Source organism: Schistocerca gregaria, chromosome 2 (assembly GCF_023897955.1).
Source record: "Schistocerca gregaria isolate iqSchGreg1 chromosome 2, iqSchGreg1.2, whole genome shotgun sequence".
Taxonomy (NCBI): domain Eukaryota; kingdom Metazoa; phylum Arthropoda; class Insecta; order Orthoptera; family Acrididae; genus Schistocerca; species Schistocerca gregaria.
In genome coordinates this window covers 534,075,472-534,102,278 of record NC_064921.1, presented here as the reverse complement: position 1 = coordinate 534,102,278, position 26,807 = coordinate 534,075,472, and the positions used below count along the sequence as shown (strand labels likewise).

Below are 26,807 nucleotides of genomic sequence, written 5' to 3'. Positions count from 1 at the left end.
GAATTATTCCTAGTATAGCTGTCATGTCTGGTTGCTTGTTTTGTAGAGCCTCTTTTGGCTAAGGTTGTCCTAACAAAATTGCCTATTTTGTTGGGCCATTTTCTGACATTTGAATCAACAACATAACTTTTAACCTGAGTTTGAAATATGCAGTTGCTAGACTGAGTTGGAACAGTTTTGCATTCATTAGAGGGCTTGCACTCAATGTCCAATTTACCCTCTAATACTGAAGGCACATCTTCACTTACCGAATGCTTACACTGGTTTATGTGTGCTTCTGCATTCATGCCTAGATAATTTTGATCAACACTGTCTTTAGTTTGAAAAAACTTTATTTGAAGAATATTTTATCTACATTTTTCTTTCAGTTTATTTTTTCCTATACTGTTTGTCTGAGAGACACTTTCTGCCATCAGACACTGTAAGGACTTACACTATTAGCAATACAGACTAATGAAAACATGGTGTGTCACAGTGAGACAGCCTTTTCACGTTACCCACTAATCCCCGGACTCTGTAAGTTGAGTCAACAAATACTAACTTTTAATGAAATCATTACTGTTGTGTTTACTAGACAGCCACAACAGGAATGCTACAACAGGATACAAACTTTCTTCACCTACATGATCACTGCACAAAGCTAATAATAAAAATAAACAGTGTGTGGCAAATGAAATATGTTTCTAACAAGCACGTTGTTGTTGTTGTGTTGATCACTGCACAAAGTTAATAATAAAAATAAACAGTGTGTGGCAAATGAAATATGTTTCTAACAAGCACAGAACATACAAATCTCTATCAGTGACATAAACCACAGTTCAACCACTATGCCCAGCCTCACTCACAACCATAATGGATGATAAAAAAGTTTCCATTTGAAGGCTGTACAGTCCAAAATCGGTCTGGTAATCAGGCAATATCACCATGAGCGTAGAGGCAATCATACAATTGGTGCACCAGGTTGAAGATACTCATTTCACAAAACACTGTGTCCTGTTGCATGAAGAAGCCTGTCACTGTCAGCTGCACAGTCTCATTTGACAGAAATCGTTGAACTTTCAATGCCTTTTTCAAGGGACTGAAGACATGGTAACAGGATGGTAAGAATCAGAACATAGGGCAGGTGATTGAATGTCTCCACTTTGAGATGGTATAACTTCTGCATCATGACACTCCACAACGGTGGTTTTTGATAAACATGCTGTCTCATGTACATTCTTCACCCTCTGATGGATGTCTACCAATGTTTATCATTCAGCAGCCAATAACTGAATAACAGCACATTGTTCCTGTTTGGTTGTATTTGATAATAAACTTGCCATAGTTCATATTTCCACATTTACCACACACATCGGAAAGACATGAACGCCATGCTAATCCGGTGACTACATCTTGGTGCTTATATAGCTGCATTGGAGTTGCACTACATTGCATTTACACTGCAATAACACCTTCAAATGGAAACTTTTTGATCAGTGCTTGTATTAGTTGTAGTCCATTAATAAACAACCGAGCAGAGTTTGCAACATGGTCATGGAGACGGAGTGGCAGTACCATGATCAGCACAATAGCAATCAGCATAACTGAGAACTGCATTGTTGGCAGTATTATCAGAGCTTGCACTGTAGAAAGTCGAATGACTTACACATAATGGCTTTATCTGTTGGAAAACAAGTGTATAAATTGCCAGGACCTATTTAGTGGGCCCAAAGTATACAAAGGAAAAACAGTTATGGTCAAATATTGAGAAGGTCCTCACTCTGACATTCCCCGAGCACAATTTATGGCTTAAAACAGGCAGTTTTGAAAGCACTTTCATCTATTGTAACAAAAAGTAACAGTCAAACACTAATAAGGTCATTGGAATGCAAAAAGTTTGAAATACGACAAAACTGAATAAGCAGTTCATGAAGTGCACATTAGTTGCTTTAGCTCCGAAATACGGTTTGACAGGTTTATTTATTTATTTATTTTTTTAGATGATCTGAATATCAATCTGCTGATTATGTCTTTCAAAACTGAGAAAGCAAAGAAAATGAGGGAGCGTCAAACACAGTTACAGATGAAATAGAAAAAAAGAATTTAGAGAAGAGTGGCACGAAGAGCAATGTAAATGGTAATAACTTGCAGGTCCAAAGGAGAGGGATTGGGGCAGGGAGGGGAGGGGTCGGGGTAAAGATGGCATGCATTTTTTCACTTATAAACACTGCTTGATCACAATGTCTGGGTTCAAAAGACTATGGCATATGGTGGGCAGCTCGTATTTTACTTATTCCTTACTTATTTGTTACAAAGTTTTTTTTCAGCAATACTGATCAGGTGTTTAAGGTTTCTATATATGAAGTGTTATGCTGTTATATGAAACCATATATTCATCTGTCACCTGTTTCACAATACTGCATATAATTTACAGTAAGACACTAGATTTTATGAATAGTTTGTATTTCCAATTTATTCTCCAACTTTATGAAAACTTTCACTGTCTTCAGAATGAAATTTTCGCTCTGCAGTGGAGTGTGCACTGATTTGAAACTTCCTGGCAGATTAAAAGTGTGTGCCGGACCAAGCCTCAAACTAGGGACTTTGAGTCTCGGTCTGGCACACTGTTTTAAACTGCCAGTCCGGCACACAGCTTTAATCTGCCAGGAAGTTTCTTTTACTGTCTTGTTTAATTCATCCTTTTGGAGCCATATTAAAATATAGCATTTTGCCTTCATCAAAAATCTGCTGCCCTGCATGATGGCTCGATCTGTCACCCACCAAGCTGGCCCTGGAGTTGACAACTAATCAGTGTTACCCATAAAAAAAAAAAAAACACAGTAACAAATACAAAATTAAATTTTTGGGTGAAATCTCTAAGGCTTTTGAAAACTGGTGTAAGAGAAGGATATGGATTGTCTCTACTGCTGTTCAACTGCGTACTAGCAAAGGTAACCAAGGAATGGAAGAAAAGAACAGAAGAAGAAGAAGAAGGATTTTAAAAAGCATAACTGGAAGAAAAGGGGATAATCTGAGAACTGCTTGTTTGGCCTTTGCAGACAGTCTTGCATTCTTAGCTACAATGCAGATAAATCTCCTACATGAGACAGCTTCAATATCTTTTGATATCTATATCTTTTGAAAAAGCAGAGTATATGACAAATGTGCTGGAGGCACAAAATACATGGAAACTGATTATGGATGAAATTAAAAAAAACTACAAAATTTAAATATTTAGGTGAAATAATACAAAAAAAAAATGCTTTGGACAAAGAAACTAACTTAGAAAGGGCAAAGAAATTGGAGGTGGCTATTAACTTAACAAAAAATCTGTATAGCAAGGAATTTATTTCCATAAACACTCAACTCTGATGTTACAACATTATCATTAGATCAGAATGCTTTTATGCTTCAGAACACCTTTCATTAAATACAGCCAAACAATTAGGGAAATAGAAGGAAGGGAAAATAATCAGGAAAATCTTGGGACAAACATATGAAACTGGGAAATGCAAATTAAGTAGTAATAAAGAAATTTATGAAAAAGTAGAATGAACATTAAACACGATGAGGAAGAAAAGAGTTGTGTTCCATGGACACCTAGAAAGACTAGATGAAAACAAAATAACAAAAAGAATTTTTAACTTTTTTGACCAAAACCCAAAAACATCAATGATCTGGATCAAAGGAGTTAAAACAGACCTGAGGGAAATGTAAATAAAGCAGGAAGAAATAAGTAAAAGATAAAAGTACAGAACAAAGTAAAATGTTTCAAAGGCTTCCAGGAGAGAACAAAGAAAAATGACCCGCATAATAGAGACAAAAGGAAACAAAGAGAAAAACATGTGGAAAGCGTGAAAAACTACTGGAAAGAAAGAAGACGTGTCATTTGATGTCGTCCTTAGTAGGCCAAACCAATAATAATAATAATAATAATAAAGACACACTTTCATTTGATGTACGAGTTAAAAGAATCAGTACTTTTTTTTTTTTTTTAAGAAAACATTACATATAATCAAAAATGGAAATGTTAAATCTGGAAGATGCCAGAATATGTTTGGCATAGGTTTTTATTTGGTAATTGCTTCTAATAGTAAGACCATTCCAAACAGAGGATCACAGATTAAAGTCTACTGTGCTACACACGCGAACAAAGTTGACACTTGGCGCAGTGCCTGCAAAGGCATTTCCCATTTTCGTCCCTCCCATCAGCCACCGTGCCAAGTGTTAACTTTGTTTGCGCGAACAATAATGCCTCTTCATATGAAGGTATTCTAGTTTTTCCAACCACTGGTCCACCAGCATACAAAACTCTTACACTAAGTTTAGTTACTGTTCTAGTAACATGGTAACAAAACACAAGGGACATATTGCACAAAAGTGGGTGTCTCATGAAGATGATGCAACCATATTTCTAAGTTCTAACTCCTTCTGCTTATCCAACCGACTAACAGATTTGTTTCCCATTAGATAATAACGAAGTGGTTTCTTAGCCCACTCTGCACCAACAGAATCAATACCAATTCTGTGTGTTTTAACAAAAAGCTCACTTTCTGATATTTTACGACTTTCATTATCTTCCTCAATCCACATCCCTTCCCACAGACTTAAATCTTTCATGTTGCAAGTATGACGATCAATATTCATGCTAATACACAACTTCCCTGGACCATTACATAGTTCATGTGGTTTCAGATTATTGTTTTGCAATGACGTTTTTACATTTCCATCATTTTTTCTTTTCTTACTTTTCTGTCGCTGGAGACACATGTAATTCAATCCTTCAATTGGTTCCAATGCTCTTATAAGAACAGCAGCCCCATCCCCTAAAATAAAGCAACAAAAATAAGTAGGCGATTCAACAATGTCACAGGTACAGAGGTAAATGACATAATTATCAGACAGTTTTTCATACAATATAAAAATAACAAAAACAATTCCAATTCATAATTAAGCTGACAAGTCGAGAATTGAAAACTACTGACCAACCTCAATCTCACCTGCATTTTTTTATGGTGATTGTGAAGGTTATCTACATTAGACTAGAGAAATTTCTTAGTCAACACAATCTGTTTCAGAATCAGAATGGTTTTATGAAAAATAAGTCAACTTCAGTAACTGCAGCACAATTACTTGGCAAAATAATAACTGCCAGAGTGAAAAGGGAATATCTTATTGAAGTATTCCTTGATTTCATAAAAAAAAACATCTGATTGTGTTAGCATCACTGTATTACTTGACAAGCTATGGAATGTGAACACAATCTAATGTTTCAGAACCACAATGGCTTCGAGAAAAATAGGTCAACTTCAGTGGCTGCAGCATAATTAATTGGCAAAATAATATCTGCCAGGGTGAAAAGGAAGTAGCTTATTGAAATATTCCTTGATTTTAGAAAAAAAAATCACTGTTAACATCAATGTATTACTTGATAAGCTATGGAATGTGGAGGTTAGAGAAACTAGCTACAAATTTATAAAAATCATACATGAGCAGCAGGAAACAATATTTGTGTAGACAGCCTAAACACATTTTGCAACAGTGTTATCAATGAAATAATTTAGTACTCCAATGAAAGCCATCTAAAATTTTACAAAAACTGCAGTAATGGAATTCAAAATAAAAAAAAACAGAGAAATTATTTACAGGAAACAAAATTGTAAGAAAGTAAAACTGGACAAAAACCTTGGGAATCATGATCCAGGACAATCTGAAGAGGGACGCATTTCCAAAACTGAGTGTGTTTGTCATTTAAAAGTAATAAGGCTTACCAAAAACAGTGATAACAAACTTAACATGTAACCAGCAATAATATCAAACTAAAATAAAGTCAAAACATCACACAAATAGGCACAGAACAACCTTACATGAAATTTAAAAAAAAAATAAAAAATAATAAAATGTACTCCAGGCTAAGCTGTAGCAAGTCAATGTCCTACTTAGAAATCTCACAGACTGCCCCGCTACCAAATTGAAAAATCACCTAGAACAAATTCTGACTTAAAATATATTTTATTCTCCAAATGAGTTCTTTGTCTTCACACAAAATAAATAAAAATGTTATTTCTTGCAGATACTTCAGCTTCATAGTATTAAGTAAGTCACAACACACCTGAGATAATTGGAAAAAACTGTTATCACTGTTCTTATAAATTAACAAAAGTGAAATATTTAGAGCAATATTAAAAATGTAAAATGTATCATTAACTCAAAATTGTAATATTACACCTGCATATATATCACAGCCCTACTTTGGTAAACTGCAGTTCGTATATCCTAAACTTTGGTATCCATACCTGGTGTATTCAGAAGAAAAAGCTGTGTGATGTCCTGAAACTTTATTGTTACTAATTATTTGATGTAGAATAAATATCATTATTACTGTGATGTACAAAGTGGAATCCAAAATTTTCTGGACTGGTGCTACCATCTGGAAAGTAGGAGTAGTAGATCTTTCCACTGCTAGATGGTGAGAGCGGCATATCTGATGAGTCAGTGTGCAGAGTGGCATTCAGCCAGGAAGACGTGTTGCGTGTCCACAGTGGTAATACTCTGTGTTTGGTGTGTGGTGATTTTATGATGTATCCTCAAACAGACAGCACGTGTGTATCAAATTCCGTGCGAACCTCGGGAAAAGTGCTATGGGGACTCTCGCAATGATTCAGCAACTGTCTGGGGGACAGAGCACGAGCCGTACGCGTGTGTTTCAGTAGCATGCTGCATTTTGGGCCGGCTGTACAGCCGTCAAAGATGATGCTCACACTGGACGGCCCATTAGCCGCACAATGCCAGACATTGTTGCCAAATTTCAACAACTGGTTCATGCAGATCAACATCGAACCATTAAAGACTTTGCAGATGAAGTGGGTATTGGTTATGGGACATGTCAATGAATGTTGACTGATGAATTGGGCATGCATCATGTCGCCACAAAATTTGTGCCAAGGATCTTGATTGCCGATCAGAGGGCACAGAGTGTTGAAGTGTCCATGGATCTTCATCAGATGATCTGATGATCTAACCTTCTTGTCACGGGTTATCACCAGTGTCGAGAGCTAGATTTATGGTTATGATCCAGAGACAAAGCAACAATTGTTCCATTGGAAGAGCCTGGGCTTTTGAAGACCCAAAAAATCGAGACAGATGAAGAGCAAAATGAAGAACACGAGCATCATTTTCTTTGATACCAAGGGAATTGTGCACAAAGAATTCGTCCCACCCAACCAAACAGTGAATTCTATGTATTACCCTGACATTTTGCGATGTCTCCGTGAAAACGTGTGGCTATGATGGCCTGAACTTTGGCATCAAGGGAACTGGCTGCTGCATCACAACAATGCACCCTGTCACACGTCCTTGCTCACCAAGACCTTTTTGGCAAAAACAACATGGCGGTTGCACCCCATCCACCATACTCGCCAGATTTGGCACCTTGCGACTTCGCGCTGTTCCCAAAATTGAAACTAAAGTTGAAAGGACATAGGTTCGACACTCAAGAGAGGATTCAAGAAAGTTCGCTGGTGGTGATAAACACCCTCAAAGAACAGGACTTCCAGAAAACATTTGACGAGTGGCAGAAGGGCTGGGACCGGTGTGTATGGGTGGATGGGAACTGCTTTGTCGGTGATGGTGACCACTAGTCCAAACACACACACACACACACACACACACACACACACACACACACACACACACACACACACCCTTTCTGCTTTGAAAGCATGGAATAAAACAAAAACAAATGGGAAGAGCTAGCAGAACACACACCTATTCAAATATACATTCAACTAAGGTAAGATGCCTCATACAAAATTTTGAAAGCTACATCTCATTTATGCCCTCATCAGAAACAGGGGAAGCAATTTAGTGTCCTCTCTTCAGCATAAAAACCTCTTGCAGTGAAAATATGGCACACTGTTCTAATAATGACAGACTGGCCACAGGGCTGGAGCTTCTGAATGATGCATTAGGGAGTCATGTGTTAAACTGTAATACATTTTATGAATGTGAGACAGTATAATCTTTTTTTTCTTCTAGTGACTGCACAGAGAGATGCTGTAACTCAGTAGTTGTTTTAATTATTGTAAGTTTATTTTCATTAATATTCACATCCTTCCTATCACTAACTGCAAGACAATTCACAGATTTGTTCACACAGTCAACCTATTACCTCTGCATCCTGATAAAAGAAGCCGGGATTTGAAATTCGGGGACACATTCTGTTTTCTTCTTAATTCACAAATTTTGGATTTATATAAAATGCTTGACATTGCACATATCCTCAATGGGAAAAATGCATCCAGATACTCAATTTTGGGAAACAGAACTGTCTGAACTGTGAGATCACGCTACCCTTCATTGATCCTATGTTCCACATAATTTCTGTTTGGTCTTTTTCAGGGTGTATACGTGGACAAGGAAAAAATATTTCCCGGATCTCCCGGTCAAAAATACACTTTCTCTCAGGTGAAAATACACTTGTTCCATGTTAAATGACAGTATACTTTTCCTCGGCACTGGAAAACTTATCAATCCTTCGAATGTTTATGGTTTTCTACACAGACGTAGAATTTGCCGGCACTTTAGAAAACAAAACTCAGGGGGAAAAATACGTTTTGGAAAGATCTTTGATGTGCAGCAACATGTACGCTGCATTTTTTCGTGTTACGGAGGTATAAATTCGAATTCCATCAAACACTGCATGTAACTTTATGAAGCAATGAAATCGAGATTGCGACGCGCTTTTGTACGCCAGTCATAGCTCATGTCACGTGATCTCGGCAGCTGATGACAGCACAGTTTGAGATTGGAATGATGCAGAAGTAGTCCAAAGGTCGTTTGATGAGCCCTTTACAAGGAACTTAATTGTGAACTGCAGAGTAATTGTGTAACTGTAGCTGCAGATGTAAAGGAAATTTTGTGAGCAGCTTTGGACTACTTTGGTGGGCTAGATATGGAATATTTCCTCTATTGGCTTTGCTGTTTGCTCTCACACGGTTGGGTGGAATCACCCTGTTGTACAATAATGCCCATCACCACATTGCCAATAGGACAAAGGGTATGCTCCATCAATTTTGTTGAGAAACTCTGCTGCATTCTCCGCACAGCCCGGATTTCTCACTGTGTGATTTTCACATCTTTAGTGACCTGATGAAGGACTTGCATGGATGTTGGTTTCAGTAGGTCAATAATGTGCAAGAGTGGTTGCAGTTGTGGATCTGTCAGTGGCCACCTCTGTTCTATGAACCAGGAATTGATTGTCTCATCTACCAGTGCGATACAAGCTTGTAAGTGAGCGACCATTTGTAGCTGCAGTTTATGGCGGATCATGGCCCATCGAACACAGGCCGGTGTGAGGTGGACCGTACACCATCAAGTTAAGTAGTGTTTTTGACTTTGTACATATGTACTGTTTGTGTTTTCCTTTTTTTTCCTTTATAAATGCATAGCTATGGTGTTCTTTTAATCATTGACAAAGGTCTTCTTAGGCACTTGTGGGTTTTATTGTTGTTCTGAAGAAGGTGTAGTTATCAACGCCGAAACCTAGGTTAACACTAGGTACTTTTTTCGCAATCGATGGGGCTTTTAGTTTTTTAATATATTAACCAACGATTGCTGACGCGCTGCGATGTTAAAGGTTCTTATTTACCTTTGAAGTGAGAGGAACAAATCCTTTGGTCTTTATCAGAGCATTTCGAAATGTTTTACCTCGTACATGGGTGTAAGCCTAGAAAATTAGATTTGTTGTTCGATACACACAGGGTGACGTTCTACTATGGGCTACGGACATGGCGAAGCGTAGCCACTACTATGAACAGTTTGAGAGAGCCTTTCTGGATAAAGATTGGTCTGAGGCCATGCAAGAGAGCCTCACACATTAAGTATTCAACCCCTCCCCATTCAATAGCAAACATGGAAGTTTAAGGGGCTACTTTGAAAAATATTTGAATAAAGCCAGATACTAAATGAATCCGGTATCTCAAGTAGATGTGCTGAAAATTTTTGGACCATCCACCTGCCCACGTTAAGGAAAAACTCATTACCATTCCTGAACACAACACCAAATACTTTTTATCTCTACTGGACTCAACAGATTTGATATAAGAAGAGAGATCAGTACAACCCAAGCCTGTTAATATGCAGATAGTGCCACAGAGATTTATGGATCAACAAGTGAACAACAGATTCGTAGTATAACATGGATGGCAACCTTATCCCACAAAGACCTATGGTAATTGTAATGATAATCACAACGACAATGGCAAAATCCATAAATCCTAGGGTGGGTATAAAAGAAATGGGCAAATATTTAACAAAAACAACTATAACGGGTAAGTATTGTATGGCCAGTATGTACAATATGTACAGACACAACTTAGCAGCAATAATCAGCCGATCGTTGGCAAACATGAAACAATACCAGACAGCCGAATAACACATAGACAGCATAATTCTGGCAGCAAAGAAAGTGCATATGTTGAATAACACGCAAAGGCAAAGATAATTTCAGTTGAGAGCCTTGCAGGATACTAACTGGCATAATCAAACACCAACAGTCCATTAGTAGAAGTTACGCCTAACCCAGAGACCTACACCACCGGGACTCCAGAAAATTCAAAATGGTCATGGTAGGGCCCCATTCTGTGATCTGGAAGGAGAGTGGGGGCACAAGCTTGATTGACACTTGCTCCATCAGATACGATCAAGGTAGTGATGTGAAAAATGGTCTGTATCAAAGTAATGAGGACACACAGCAAAATTTGACAAAGGGCAAAGTACAAGCTACTACTAAAGCCAAAATATTTGACCTTGATGTACCCATTGTGCTTGACACAGGTGCTACTACTAATCTGAAGTCAAAGGGAATCTTTCAAGAACTGAAGAAATGTGGGCGTATACCCACACAACCAGTACAAAATTGCGAAGTACAAACTGCGACTGGTCTGAAATCGAAAGGAGTCAAAATACAAGCTTTAATTCTCATCCAATTAGGTCCGTTTTCTGTACAGTGCATTGTTTTGATAGTGGAGAAATTACTTGTTGACTGTTTAATTGGTATGGATACAATTAGGACATACCAAGTACAAACTGATAAAGGAAAAGGCCAATATCATTTCACTGTAAATAACCAATTATTTGCAATAGACCTAATCAGGGAAAGTGTTGATAGACGTAAAACTGAAGTTACTCATGACTCTGAGGTTCAATTGGTAAATCCTGTAGTCACGTTTGTGAACACATACAATAACTAACAGTCAGAAGCAGATGAGGTAAATGTTGACACAATAAACAGAGAGGTAAGTGAATCAAAGTGCTTGTCTCAAGGACAGCAAGCAGAACTTACGAAACTAATATTTGCTTATATCCATGTGTTTGAAAAAATACCAAGTATCATTAAGAATTTTGTGTACACAATGGAAGTACATCCTCACAAAACTTTTTGTTCTACTTCATACCATATACCATGGACAAAGAGGGAAGCACTAAGAAAATATATTAACCTTTGTATGTGGGGGTGGGAGCTTCGAATTTCAAATGTTACTGTTTGGATTGAATGTAAGTTCAGGTGCATTTATCTCTGCCCTAGACAAGGTGCTACGACCCGAACTTTTGAGTAAGGTAACAGTATACGTGGACGACCTTTTAGTTGCCGCACGCTCATGGGTAGAATACTTATGATTAATTGAGCAAGTATTGAATTCCTTTTCCGAACATGGAATAACAGAAAAACCTCAAGAAATCTAGTTTCGGAAAAGAAAAGATAAAATTTTTGGGACACACAATCTCTTCAGAAGGCATACTGCTAGATCCTAAAATACTTGACGCCATTAGGAACTGTCCTGTACCTCAAAACAAGAGACAATTAAAGGCATATTTAGGCCTAGTCTCCTTTTTCAGGAAATTCATCGCTAACCAACTTATGAACAGCGATGCTTTTCTCAATATTCTCTGGAAAAGCAGACCTTGTTTATGGGACAAGCAACGTCAATCCAGTTTCAAGAACATCAAGCAAGCCTTATTAAATGTTAATATTCTATCTCAACCAGACATGAAGAAGGATGTTTGCTTATGCACTGATGCGATGCGTCTTCTCAGGGTCTGTGTGCATGTCTTTTTCAAATGGCAGAAGAAGAGGTAAAACTCATCCCTAAAGTAATTAGCTTTGCAGCCACATCTTATCCTACGCCAAACGTTCATATTCAGTTATGGAGTTGAAGGGTTTGGCTGTAATAGGTCCTTTCAAAAGTTTGAATATCTCCTCTGAGGTAAACACACAAAAGTATACTGTGACCGTCAGTCCCTATCATTTTTGTTAACTTGTAAATTGCTACACCAACTGATGGCCAGGTGGTGTATGTATCTTCAAGGATTTGCTTTTGAAATAGTGTATGTAAAGGGAAACCAGAACATAATAGCTTATGCTCTTTCTCGACTACCACAAGGCTTAGAGGAATTTAACGATCTTTTAGAGCAGGAAGATTGAAATAAGAGGTATGTTGATGGAAGACTAAACACTCTGATCATACTATGCCCAAATGTGTAAACAGTTGGAGCCATTACAGCAAGTAGACACACGATGCAGTAAGGTAAGAGTGAAACTTACGCAAAACGGTGTTGAAGAGTTAAAAATATTTTTCACTATTCACAAAGGCGTTCTGTTACATAGGAAGCATTATGAACAATAACAATGGCGTGTGTGTTTGCCGGAGGAATATGTGGATGATTTTATCTTACACACACACACACACACACACACACACACACACACACACACACACACACACACACACACAATACTTGGGGCCATTATGGCACTGCTAAGTGCAATGACAAAATAGGTCAATATTGTTGTTTCCCCAACCTTAGATGAAGATTCTACAGGTGGTAAGGAAGTGTGTTGTCTGCCAGAAAACAAAATATTCTAACATCTCCCATCAGATTGAACTACTTAACATTGTGGTAGAAAACCTTTAGAAAAGGTGTCCGAAAACCTCTAGAAAAGGTGTCTGTGGATGTGGATAGACCCTATCCCAGAAGTAAGGTTAGTGTAAAGTATATAGAAGGTATATATGATATTTTTACCAAATACTTAAAATTGTATGCTGTACAGAATGATAAAGCCAGTTCAACTATAAGACGAATCAAAGCGCATTATTTTACAGAAGTAGGAAAATCAGAAGTCATGTTAACAGATAATGCCTCATATTTTGTTGGCTCCAACCAAATCGAACACATTATAATATCCAAATTTCATCCTGAAGCATCCCCCACAGAAAGGGTGTTTAAGGAATTCAACATGTTTCTCAAGCCCTATATGCCTCGCAAACATACCAAGTGGATTGAATATGTCACTCCCTTCTTACAAGTTGTTAACAATCTTCCCCATACATCAACTGGATTTACACCAAGTGAGATGAAATTCAGTTGCAAACAAGTAGACGAGCAGGAGAAATCTTTGTCAAAGATACCGATACATGAATTATCACTGCAGGATAAAATATGACATGCAGTAATGAACCTTAAAGCCTGGGCTAAATACTGGAAAGGGAAGCTGAAATGTACAAAACAAGATGTATTACCTAGAACACATCCAAAATCCAGAAAATTGGAAACCAGAACCATAAGTGGCAACTAATATGCACTGGACCTCACATAATTACTAAAATCATCTACCTGGGAGCATATAGAATAGTACACACGAATGCGGGCAAAGAGAAGGGCCTTTAATCACACAAAGATTTAAAAATGTTTGTATACTGAAAGAAGGGGGAAAGTCACATTCTAGAATTTATGTTGTTAGTTGTGATGTTCTGTGTCTTAATGACCACTGGCTCACAAAAAATGAAAGCCAGTTGTACATTCCTGATGGCTACAAAATAGCATCTGTTTACTTTAAATCTATTATGAGGAAAGGAAGTGTAGGTATACTTGTAAGAGATTGTGTAAGACTTAAATTCAGCATAATAGATATTAAGCATTTAACTCAAGAAGAAGAATTCGAAGCTGCTGCTGTTAAGTTCCCAGAATGCCTGGTTATTGTGATTTCCATATACTGACTCAAAAGTTACAGTGGACCACACAGAAAAACTGTTATTGTTTCTACTCAGATATAAGACATATAAAATTCTTATCTTTCGAGTTATTAATATAGATGTGAATGTGCATAACTCTCAAACTAGCCTCCTGTTAGATACATTGAGATCAATTAATTTCTTCTGTCTCAACAGTAAACCCACAAGACAAAATGCATGCCTAGATCTACATCTACATCTACATCTACATCTACATCTACATGATTACTCTGCAATTAACATTTAAGTGCTTGGCAGAGGGTTTATAGAACCACAATCATACTATCTCTCTACCATTCCACTCCCGAACAGTGCACAAGAAAAACGAACACCTAAACCTTTCTGTTCGAGCTCTGATTTCTCTTATTTTATTTTGATGATCATTCTTACTTATGTAGGTTGGGCTCAACAAAATATTTTCGCATTTGGAAGAGAAAGTTGATGACTGAAATTTTGTAAATAGATCTCGCCGTGACGAAAAAGTCTTTGCTTTAATGACTTCCATCCCAAATCGTGTATTATATCTGCCACACTCTCTTCCCTCATACGTGATAATACAAAACAAGCTGCCTTTTTTGCACCCTTTCAATGTCCTCTGTCAATCCCACCTGTTAAGGATCCCACATCGCGCAGCAATATTCTAACAGAGGACGAACGAGTGTAGTGTAAGCTGTCTCTTTAGTGGACTTGTTGCATCTTCTAAGTGTCCTGCCAATGAAACTCAATCTTTGGCTCGCCTTCCCCACAGTATTATCTATGTGGTCTTTCCAACTGAAGTTGTTTGTAATTTTAACACCCAGGTACTTAGTTAAATTGACAGCCTTGAGAATTGTGCTATTTATCGAGTAGGGCCTAATCAAATTCCAACGGATTTCATTTGGAACTCATGTGGATCACCTCACACTTTTCGTTATTTAGTGTCAACTGCCACCTGCCACACCATACAGCAATCTTTTCTAAATCGCTTTGCAACTCATACTGGTCTTCGGATGACCTTACTAGACGGTAGTTACAGCATCATCTGCGAACAACCTAAGAGAACTGCTCAGATTGTCACCCAGGTCATTTATATAGATCACGAACAGCAGAGGTCCCAGGACGCTTCCCTGGGGAACACTTGATATCACTTCAATTTTACTTGGTGATTTGCCGTCTATTACTACAAACTGTGACCTTCCTGACAGGAAATCACAAATCCAGTCGCACAACTGAGACGATACCCCATAGGCCCGCAGCTTGATTAGTAGTCGCTTGTGAGGAATGGTGTCAAAAGCTTTCCGGAAATTTAGAAATACGGTATCAACTTGAGATCCCCTGTCGATAGCGGCCCTTACTTCGTGCGAATAAAGAGCTAGCTCTGTTGCACAAGAATAATGTTTTCTGAAACCATGCTGATTATGTATCAATAGATTGTTCCCTTCGAAGAGATTCATAATGTTTGAATACAATATATGCTCGAAAACCCTACTGCAAACCGACATCAATGATATAGGTCTGTAGTTCGATGGATTACTCCTACTACACTTCTTAAACACTGGTGCGACCTGTGCAATTTTCCAATCTGTAGGTACAGATCTATCGGTGAGCGAGCGGTTGTATATGATTGCTAAGTAGAGACCTATTGTATCAGTGTAATCTGAAAGGAACCTAATCGCTATACAATCTGGACTTGAAGACTTGCCCGTATCAAGCGATTTGAGTTGCTTCGCAACCCCTAAGGTATCTACTTCTAAGAAACTCATGCTAGCAGCTGTTTGTGTTTCAAATTCTGGAATATTCCATTCGTCTTCCCTGTTGAAGGAATTTTGGAAAACTGCAATCAATAACTCTGCTTTAGCGGTACAGTCGCCGGTAACAGTACCATCGGCACTGCATAGCAAAGGTATTGACTGCGTCTTGCCGCTTGTGTACTTTACATACGACCAGAATTTCTTCGGATTTTCTACCAAATTTCGAGACAATGTTTCATTGTGGAACCTATTAAAGGCATCTCACATTGAAGTCCATGCCAAATTTCACGCGTCTGTAAATTTTAGCCAATCTTCGGGATTTCCCATTCTTCTGAACTTTGCATGCTTTTTCCATTGCCTCTGCAACAGCGTTCGGACCTGTTTTGTGTACCATGGGGGATCAGTTCCATCTTTTACCAATTTATGAGGTATGAATCTCTCAATTGCTGTTGCTACTATATCTTTGAATTTGAGCCACATCTCGTCTACATTTGCATAGTCAGTTCGGAAGGAATGGAGATTGTCTCTTAGGAAGGCTTCTAGTGACACTTTTTTACATAAAATTAATTTGCGTTTGTTTCTGATGGATTTGGAAGAAACGGTATTGAGCCTAGCTACAACGACCTTGTGATCACTAATCCCTGTATCAGCCATGATGCTCTCTATTAGCTCTGGATTGTTTGTGGCTAAGAGGTCAAGTGCGTTTTCGCAACCATTTACAATTCGCGTGGGTTCGTGGACTAACTGCTCGAAATAATTTTCGGAGAAAGCATTTAGGATAATCTCGGAAGATGTTTTCTGCCTCCCACCGGTTTTGAACAAGTATTTTTGAAAAACATATCAAGAGAAGGTTGAAGTCTCCACCAACTATAACCGTATGAGTGGGGTATTTATTTGTTACAAGACTCACATTTTCTCTGAACTGTTCAGCAACTATATCATCGGAGTCTGGGGGTCGGTAGAAGGAGTCAATTATTAACTTAGTTCGGCTCTTAAGTATAACCTCCACCCATACCAATTCGCACAGAGTATCTAATTCGACTTCACTGCAAGATAAACCACTACTGACAGACACAAACACTCCACCACCAAAGCTGCCTAATCTATCTTTCCTGAACACCGTCTGAGAGTTTGTAAAAATTCCTGCAGAACTTATTTCAGGCTTTAGTCAGCTTTCTGTAGCTATAACGATTTCAGCTTCTGTGCTTTCTATTAGCACTTGAAGCTCAGGGACTTTCCCAGCACAACTACAACAATTTACAACTACAATTCTGACTGTTCCTTGATCCAAGCACATCCTGTATTTGCCATGCACCCTTTGAGACTGCAGCCCACCCCGTACTTTCACGAGGCCTTCTAACCTAAAAAACCGTCCAGTCCACGCCACACAGCCTCCACTACCCATGTAGCCGCCAGCTGAGTGTAGTGAACTCCTGACCTATTCAGCGGGGCCCAAAACCCCACCACCCTATGGCACAAGTCAAGGAATCTGCAGCCAACACGGTCGCAAAACCGTCTGAGCCTCTGATTCAGACCCTCCACCTGGCTCTGCACCAAAAGTCCGCAGTCGGTTCTGTCAATGACGCTGCAGATGGTGAGCCCTGCCTTCATTTCGTAAGCAAGACTGGCCGCCTTCACCAAATCAGATAGCCACTGGAATCCGAGAGTATTTCCTCATTAGTGCTGACATGTGCCACCACCTGCAGCTGGCTGCACCCTGTGCTCTTCATGGCATCCGGAAGGACCCTTTCCACATCAGGAATGACTCCACCTGGAATGCCCACCCTCTCCGATTGCCCGGACCTTGAAGGCTGAGAATCATCCTCTGAAACAGGGCAGGGAGCTGTATCTGGTTCAGCCAGAGACAGTACCTGAAACCTGTTTGTCAGACGCACCGGGGAGGCTTTCTGATCACCCTCCGGGGACGTCTTTCGCTGCTTGCCATGCCTTGGAACGACCTCCCAATCAACCACAGGCGAGGGCTCAGCCCCACTGCGGGCAGCAACTGGTGCAACCACAGCGGCAGACCGATCTGGGGACAGACGGGACGAGGTTGACATCCCCGTGATACCCAAGTCCGTCTCCCCACAGTGGTGCCCATTGGCAACAGCCTCAAGATGCGTGACCGAAGTCAGCGCTGCCTGCAGCTGTGAGCGAAGGGATGCAAACTCAGCCCTCATCTGAACACAGCAATCACAGTCCCTATCCATTCTAATCGATGTTGAACAACAGTTACTGAAACACGAGTCAGTGCCAGATAACACAAGGGAAACACGCAAAGAATGTATGAACTAACCTGTATAAATACCTAATGACTGTGCTACAATCTGCCTGAATTTACGATTACAGTAACTAAAACTCGAAATCACACCTCCCATACGAAACTCACACGCAATTTAAGTAAGAATCTACGAAGTAAACACAGAAAAGAAGCTATATATGTATCTTTCTGCACTGTCGATGTGCACCAACTGGGAGCTCAGGCCAATATCTGCAGAAATAATGTTGTCTTGGATGTTGTGAAACCCATGCTGTTTGACCATGATGGCATATATCTAAAATTAACTGGGCTTGGCAAAGGTCAAGAGCAAACAAAAGAACCTAGGGCAGTGAGACAGCTAAATCATACAAACATAATAAATATGACACATAGAATTATGAGTGTTGACTGGAATTCCACTGTGATTCAAACTGACTCAGGTACTGGAGCATTTGATTGCTTCCAATGTACAGTTGTAAATATCTTTAATGAGTGCTGCCCACTCAAAACAAAATCAAATATTGGTCACATACCAAGAAGCAGAGCAGAAGTTCCAGTTACTGGTATACACCTCATCTCCATAAATTAAGGATCTTACTAAGAGTGTATTATGAAAAATTGCACAGAGACGATCACACTAAACACGCTTATGATAAACTAAAAAAGATATACAGGAAGCAGATTGTTGAAGCTAAGAAAAGGCCATAGCAATTGCATTCTTAATTCTGGCAACAAATGCAAAGCAGCATGGAATGTAATTAAAACAGACACTAGGACTATTACAGGAAAATTACCCATACCCTTAAAATAATTACTTCATAACTGTTGGAAAATTTTCTATGACAGATGAAGTCAAGGCAAGAAATAATCACAGAAATGCAGATAGACTGCCCGTTTTATGGAAAGATGGAACTAATGCTGGTTTACAAGCTTTTTGGTGGAAAACTGTTGACCTAAGGAAATAATAGTTGTCTCCAAGAAGAGTAACTCTAGAACAGAGAATGTCTATGGTCTGTCCAATTCTATCCTTAAAAAATTGAAAATACAATCTGTCACCGTATGAGTTTCCTTATAAATCTTATGTTCACAAAAGGAGTATTTCGAAACAGCTTGAAGTTAACCACCATATTGCCCGTGCATAAAAATGGAGACAGAAACACACCTAAAAACTATAGGTCTATTGCAATAGTCCCAATAATAACAAAAATTATTAAAACTATAGTAAAAAATTAACTGAATGAGTTTTGAAAGTAATAACCTCTTAAACAAGGCTCAGTATGGGTTTCAAAATTGACTGTCTACAATTAAGGCCATTCAAAATGTTGTGTTATCTGCTCTACATGTCTTTGAAGATAAGACAACATACTTATGCCACTCTGTTGGATCTTAGCAAGGTCTTTGATACTATTTCACATAATATTTTAATAAACAAAGTAAAACATTATGGAATAAAAGGCAATGAACTGGCATTCTAACAGAAAACATATGGTGATCATAAATAAATCAATTAATTAAAAAAAATCTGATTTTCAGAAAGTTATGTATGGGATCCCACAAGGTTCTGTGCTGGGACCCTTCCTGTTTGTTATACATGTAAATGACTTGCCAAGTATGGTGCCATGTAAAGTAATGATGTATGCAGATGACACCACTTTCATCCATCTCATACACATGAAAAGGTTGTGATACAAATGAATGAACTAATGATGGAAGAGGCTAGTGAGTGGTTCAGATTAAAGCTAAATTATGATAAAACAGAACACATACTTTTCTCCCACAGGAACCTTGTTACTGACCTGCACAAACTCATGAAAAAGTCAGTGAAATTGTTAGGCATTCATCTTGACAGTAAGTTATGTTGGAATACCCAGACAGAAAAAGTTTTTAATAAATTATCAAGAGTAGTCTACCTGATAAGAAAATTAAAAAGCTGTGTCAATCAAGACCTCCTCCTTATGGCCTATTATGCATTTTTTCCACGCACATTTGAACTATTGGATAATACTCTGGGGGAACTCTGCTGGGGCTAATAATGTATTCTTGTGGCAGAAGAAAGTAGTAAGATGCATTTTTGGTCTACAAAACACAACTTCCTGTACAGAATACTTCACCAAATATAAAATACTTATTGTTCCCAGCTTGTACATACTGTGAGTTCTTGTCTACGCCAAAAAGAATGCTCTTATATGTGAAAACCACTCTGTCTACAGGCCACAAGTGGCCTATCGGGACCACCCAACCGCCGTGTCATCCTCCGAGGAGGATGCGGATAGGAGGGGCATGGTGTCAACACACTGCTCTCCCGGTCGTTATGATGGTATTCTTGAACGAGGTCCCTACTATTCGGTTGAGTAGCTCCTCAATGGGCATCACGAGGCTGAGTTCACCCCGATAAATGGTAACAGCGCATGGCGACCTGGATGGTCACCCATCCAAGTGCCTACCACACCTGACAGTGCTTAACTTCGTTGATCTCACGGGAACCGGTGCATCCACTGCGGCAAGGCCGTTGTCATACTCTTATATATGAAACTAGGGCTAATGTCCATCCTTATGAAACCAGGAACAGAAACTTGATAAATGTCCCCTGGACTAGACTATCCAAGACGAAAAACAATTTTACTCACATTGGCAAGGTGTTTCTGAACAAAATACAACACAGTATTAAGGAACTGCCACACAATAAATTTAAAATGTTGATGGAATCATGGCTAAAAAGAAAGGCTTTCTGTAATGTTCAGGAATTTTTATGTAATACTATAAATCACTTAATTGTAATGTGAACTAAATTATATATATTATAAAGTGGGTAATATAAAAGTGTAAATTGAAATTTATGTAAGTTTAATATGTAACATTGTATTCTGTTGCTTGCAAAAAAATAACTCATACAAGTATAAATTAAAATTTATGTAAGTTATATGAAACATTATATTGTGTTATCCACAAAGAAATAACTTGTACTTGACAATGTCTTATGCAACAGCAGTGTTGTCTTCAGACAAATAAAAGGAATTGAATTGATCTGAATTAAGCAGAATTTTTGTTTGTGTTTTTTCTTATATGTTGAATGTGTAAAGGATACGATGAGTGGTTGCAACAAAGAAGAATTTTGCTTCTATGTGTCTAGAAACGACGAGACTCTAAATACAATGTTTTGCCCTGTGCATAGCCCAGTTTTAAAGAAATAAATGAAGTTGTGAAATGAACAGTAGCACACAATTCAATACATAACCCGTCGCGATGCAAGTACTATCAGAGCAACACAGCGCATGCACATTGGGAAGCAAGCTTGTCAACAAACCGCAAGTGCGTGCGCGCCATACAGGCACAGCTGGAAGTTTTGTAGTGCTCAAAACAAACAAACCTGATGAACTATAGCCCGCACTAGCATTTGTAAAGCCTATTGAATAAACAGAAACATAGGACATTAAGGGAAAGTCTACACAATAACTATGACTATCTTACACACACACACACACACACACACACACACACACACACACACACACACACGCGCAAGGATAACCTACAGGATTACATAAACATGAAAGGGATGCTAAATTACGAGATATATACTTAATATATCCACATCTGTACATTATATCCATATCTGTACAATATTTACAAATTTAAATATTGAAGGTGCTCGCATAATCATACTTGACAGAGGAGAAAAAGCTTGCTGAAGGTAAATAAGCAAGTACAGTATTAGTGACAAATTGAATAAGAGGTTGCACCATGCCTCTAATACACTTCATCTTTCAGATTTATAAGGTAAGTAGAGACGCACACATGACATGAAATAAATTTTGTGATAGCACGACTGCACACTGAAGTGAATTAAAACATGGTTGAATAAATGAAGAATGTATTGGTAGCTAGTGAGCCTGTATACACTTATCTATGAAAATTTAGTTTTAAGTTAGTATTAAGGTTTTTCTTCCAGGGAATGATGCATTGAAATGTCCGACAGTGAAGAAAGATGAATGCTTGTAGAGTGTTAGGTACCATGTAAACATAAGAAAGGATTGCACCACAAGTAAATATAGTTGTAAGTTTATGATACATATGCATGTGATAGTGTGAAAGTAAGTGAAGAAGAAAACAGTTGCAGCACATCATGTAGAATGATGCTGAACTAAGGTCGAGTACTACCAAATAATCAAGGGGTTGAAACCTACCTACTGTGAGTGTCAACTACCAATGAAAGTGCCAAACAACTGAATTACATTGAAAGTTTTATGCACGTTTGTTACTTATGTAAACATTGTTTTGCGTTCATTATATAAAGCACATTGTATTGATGATACAACTCTGTAAACCTTAGCACATGAAATGGTTATCTTTTATACAATTACACTGAATAAGTGTTTGATATGGTTGGTATCGTCAGATTTGAGTTGTGCTTAGAAACAACGAACTATTTTGTTCTTGGAATCACAATTAAGTCTATTAACGAGATGTAACTGAGCACATAAATGCTTTTCAGTGGAATTCCCACAACCCTGCAGTGTGTAGATCCTTCCTGGAGAATGCTAGAGAGGTGAGGCCATGCGTAGTTATCTGAGAGGCTATTATTTACTTCTTTGATTCTTTTTGAATTGATAAATATGCTCTGACAAGAAGTCATCATAAGCTGAAATGAAATTATTGTATGAATGTTATATGAAGAATGTATAACCAAACGAGAGCAAAATATGTACTCATATAATTGGAATCAAATACTGTAATGAAAATGAAATCTGCCAATATGTACTAAAACCAAATGACAAGTAATGACCCTACAAATATAAAAAGGGGATAGAATATGTTACAGACTATGATGTATATGAGTGACGATAATGGCATGTCAGCAAATGAATATGATAAGTGTATTTTGTAATTGTATTTGTATTTTATAATGTTATGTGTAGGGTATGTGGGAAAGACACTACAAACCTTTATGCAATGCAACTTTATGAAAGAAGCTCAAAAACAAAGTGCAAAAACATACGAAACCTGGCTGCAAAGTGTTCAGTGTACATGTGGTAAAACAATATGTGGGTGTGTGCGTGGTAAACTAAAAGTGGCAATACTTTGTGTAACATGAATTTTCTGTGCTTGACAACATCGTAAAAGCAGAAAGGAACTTACCTTGTCAATGGATGGTCTCCCCATTGAATAAGTGAGAGCAATAAGTTGAAATAAATTCCTCGAGCCGCTGATATGAAAACCAGTTGTCACCACATTGAAAATTTCACAAAGAATCACACTGCTGAACACGAGCTTCACGAATTTGTGCAGTGAAATCCACTGTAAATGCACGACATGGATACTCTGGCCTCATATAAGACATGTGAGTGCAAACTGTGACGATAACGGCTGTTGGGCCGCACGCATCTACTTCACAAGCTAAACACTATGCAGATGCTGACTGACAACAATGGGACTATGTTACAGCATGCACTTCGTTAGGAATAAAAATATATATGTACGTGTTAAAAGAAGCTGACATGACCACATAAATTGATAACCATTCAGGATAACTCCAATGGCCGAAAATAAAAGCTATGCCCATAATGACCAGAATCATCAAACCTCAGAAAGGAAAATAAGCTCAGGCACTGTGCACCTCCGTATGACGTCTGTGCACAGTGGGACAGGAATTTTATTGAATCTTATTATTTTTTAATTCTTTTCTTTTCTTATATATGAGCTATATGTAAACTGAATGAGTTCTAGACACCACCAAGAGTAAATTAATGAGTTTTTTTGTGGCAAGGATAATGTTTTAATATGTCGTTAAATATCTGTGTGAAACAAAGTAAGAAGCACACTCTTCAATTTATTAATTGATGTATCTTCACCCTTTTGCTTCGGGAAATGGAGTGTGCAGACATATGCTTGGATCCTATGTATCAGTGTTGTTAGAAATATGTATTTTAAACGTTCATTAAAAGTGTCATAAGTACTTATTAGCAAAGGAATATTTATTCAAGGTCAACTCCTATCTGTTCATCATTTTGCCACCTAGATCCTGCATCAATAGATTTGGTGCAGAGGAGAATAATTTATTCAGTATCCAGAGGAGCATTGCAGCATCGACATTGTCGGAATCAGGACTAAACGCAATCCAATTAATGTGAAGATTAACGATTACAATGGTTGCGGTGGTTATTTGGTACTGCACACTACTGGAAGGAGCAGTATGTAATGCAAATTATGTTTATTGACCTTGAATGTAATGATGTTAAAGGTCTATTGATATTGCTGTCAGTTAAAGTTCACCCAAGATTGTGCACAGATTCATAAATTAGCTTCAAAATTTCTTTTCAATTATTCTTTCAACCAATTTTTTTTAATTGTTCAAGCAATTATTAATCCATTTTCATTGCCACAAACCTATTCACTGTGCAGATGAGATTTATGCTCACAACACATTCTCTACTCCTGAAATCATCCTGACCTCAACCCTACAGTAAGCTGCTGTCCAGCACCCTCCACTCAACTGTTTCCACTCCCTTCGTTCTGTCACCTCCTCACAACTTGCCTTGTCTAACCCTCATTGCATGTTTCTCTCTGCCGGTACACCCACCACTCTTTTCTCCTTCTCCGTTTCTCTCCTTCAAGCCTCTTGCCCTCTCTCTCTTTCCCTCCCACACAGCCTCCTGACACTACACCTGGCACTCCTGTCCTATCATCTCTAGTCCCTGCACACTCCGTCAGGTAGTGCTGATTCCTCTTTCCCCACCCGTATCCTGCTATCCCTTCCCCTTCCCTGCCCCATTCTGGAATGTTGCTCCTGTTCAACATGTCTCACTTGCATTCTGGCCAGAGCGGCCGGAGATAACAGTCATGTGTGTGTGAGGTATGTTTGATGGGGTAAATGTGTGTGTGTTTTTCTATTCTGAAGAAGCTTATATGTAACACTTTTCAATGTGCCTGTCTGCAATTCAGTGTGTCATCTTTATGGTGAGTACCAATCCACAGTTTTCATAATAATGTTGATATTCCAATATGGACTTTACATTGTTTAAACTTATGGTCATATGCAATACAACAGATGCATGCATAAAAGTAATAACACTTATAGTAAATACAAATTATGGTATACTATGCACAGATACAGTTTATTCTTCTTAGATACTGTCTTATTCTACATCCCTATATATTCCAAGTACCACTCACACCGATTCTACTAGCATAGTATGGAATGGCAGGGATAGCCTAATCACACCTCTTTGTCTACATCTTACATGCAGTCATGCGCTCAGCTCCTGGCAATGTGATAGAGTATGGCACAACTAAAAATAACAGAAGTTTGAGTACAGATAAAAACTTAGTGAATAGTTGAGGCAACAAGCTGTTAATAAGTGTATCAACAAGACTGAAAGGATTGCTAGCTTTAGGACAGATCCTTATTCAGAGCTACAGAGTACACATACACACATAATTGAGGTCTGTTTAAAAAGTTCCAGAACTTTGTCCACAACATTTTTCTATGCTATCTTTTACTTATTCTGCATGGTCTCCTTTGAAACACTCTCCTCCACAATTGATACACTGCTCCCAATGTCGCTTCCATTTCTGGGAGTAGTCGTGGTATGTCTCTAACTGGATAGCACAAAGAGTGCTGTCTGTGAATTTTCTCACCTCCCCTTTTCGTCCTTTCAATGGGTTTTTCAATGTTGGAAAAAAAGGAAAAAAAAAAAAAAAATGCACGGGGGCCAGATCTGGAGAGTACGGAGGATGAGGTAGCACAGTAATTTTGTTCAATAGTCACACACGAACAGGGATGAATGTGCAGGTGAGTTATGGTGATGTGAGAATCATGAATTGTCTCACCAAAATTCAGGCCATTTCCTTCTCACATTTTCTCGCATGCATCGCAATATGTCCTGATAGTACCAGCAATTAACAGTTTGTCGCTGTGGCATGAATTCATGATGAACTAATCTTACAATGTCAAACAAAACTATCAGCATAGCTCTGACATTTGACCAGACCTGCTGAATTTTTTTGGGCTTCAAGAACATTCGCTGATCCACTTCGAGGACTGAACTTTGGTCTCACACCATAACTGTAGCCCCAAATCTCATCACCACTATGATTCTCTCAAAGAACATCTCATTCTCATTTGCACGATCCAAAATATTGTGAGCCAAATGTCTTTCAGGTCTTGATTCATGAGCCATAGGATGAACTTGGCAGCAATATGATGTATTCCGAGAGGCTGTGTCAGGATTTCATGACATGAGCCAAATGAAATGTTTCATTATTCTTCAATTTCTTGTTCTTCCTGACATGGGTGCCGTCAGTATATGTCAAAGATGCCCTGAACAAAGGTCATCATTAACTTCTTTCCAGTCGTTTTTAAACCATGTGAACCATTCGTACCACTGAATACAGCTTAAGCATTCATCATCATAGGCTTCCAGCATCATTTGGTGTGTTTCTGAACAGGTTTTCTTGAGTTTTGCGGAAAATTTAATTCAGATGTGTTACTCCTTTAACTCTTCCATCATAAAATTCACAAATTGTGTGACACAACGTTCTACTCAATACAGCACTGAACACTAGCAAACAGACATACAACAATTAAACTTCTGACAGCTACACATTAAACACAGGCGTGTGCAGGGATACCAACTGCATTTCACTCCAACACACCATTGGTGTGAAATTATGAATGTTGTGGAATTTTTTGAATGGATCTCGTACATAAACCTGTACGACAACGTTTTCCACACTGGGTACATGTGCCAAGACTGCAGTTCAACTGAG

The 26,807-nt window shown here is 38.5% G+C and overlaps 1 protein-coding gene across 2 annotated transcripts in view; it reads right to left on the bottom strand.

Annotated features, from left to right (window-relative positions):
• Window positions 1-314: 314 nt before the first annotated feature.
• The window catches only part of LOC126330529 (putative 3-methyladenine DNA glycosylase), a 78,401-nt gene continuing 51,908 nt past the window's right edge, over window positions 315-26,807 (bottom strand). For both annotated transcript variants that reach the window (XM_049996365.1, XM_049996364.1), the window contains one exon: window positions 315-4,805. In XM_049996365.1, the coding sequence (XP_049852322.1) occupies window positions 4,369-4,805 (437 nt within the window). In that variant the 3' untranslated portion in view covers window positions 315-4,368. The remainder of the gene's footprint in view (window positions 4,806-26,807) is intronic.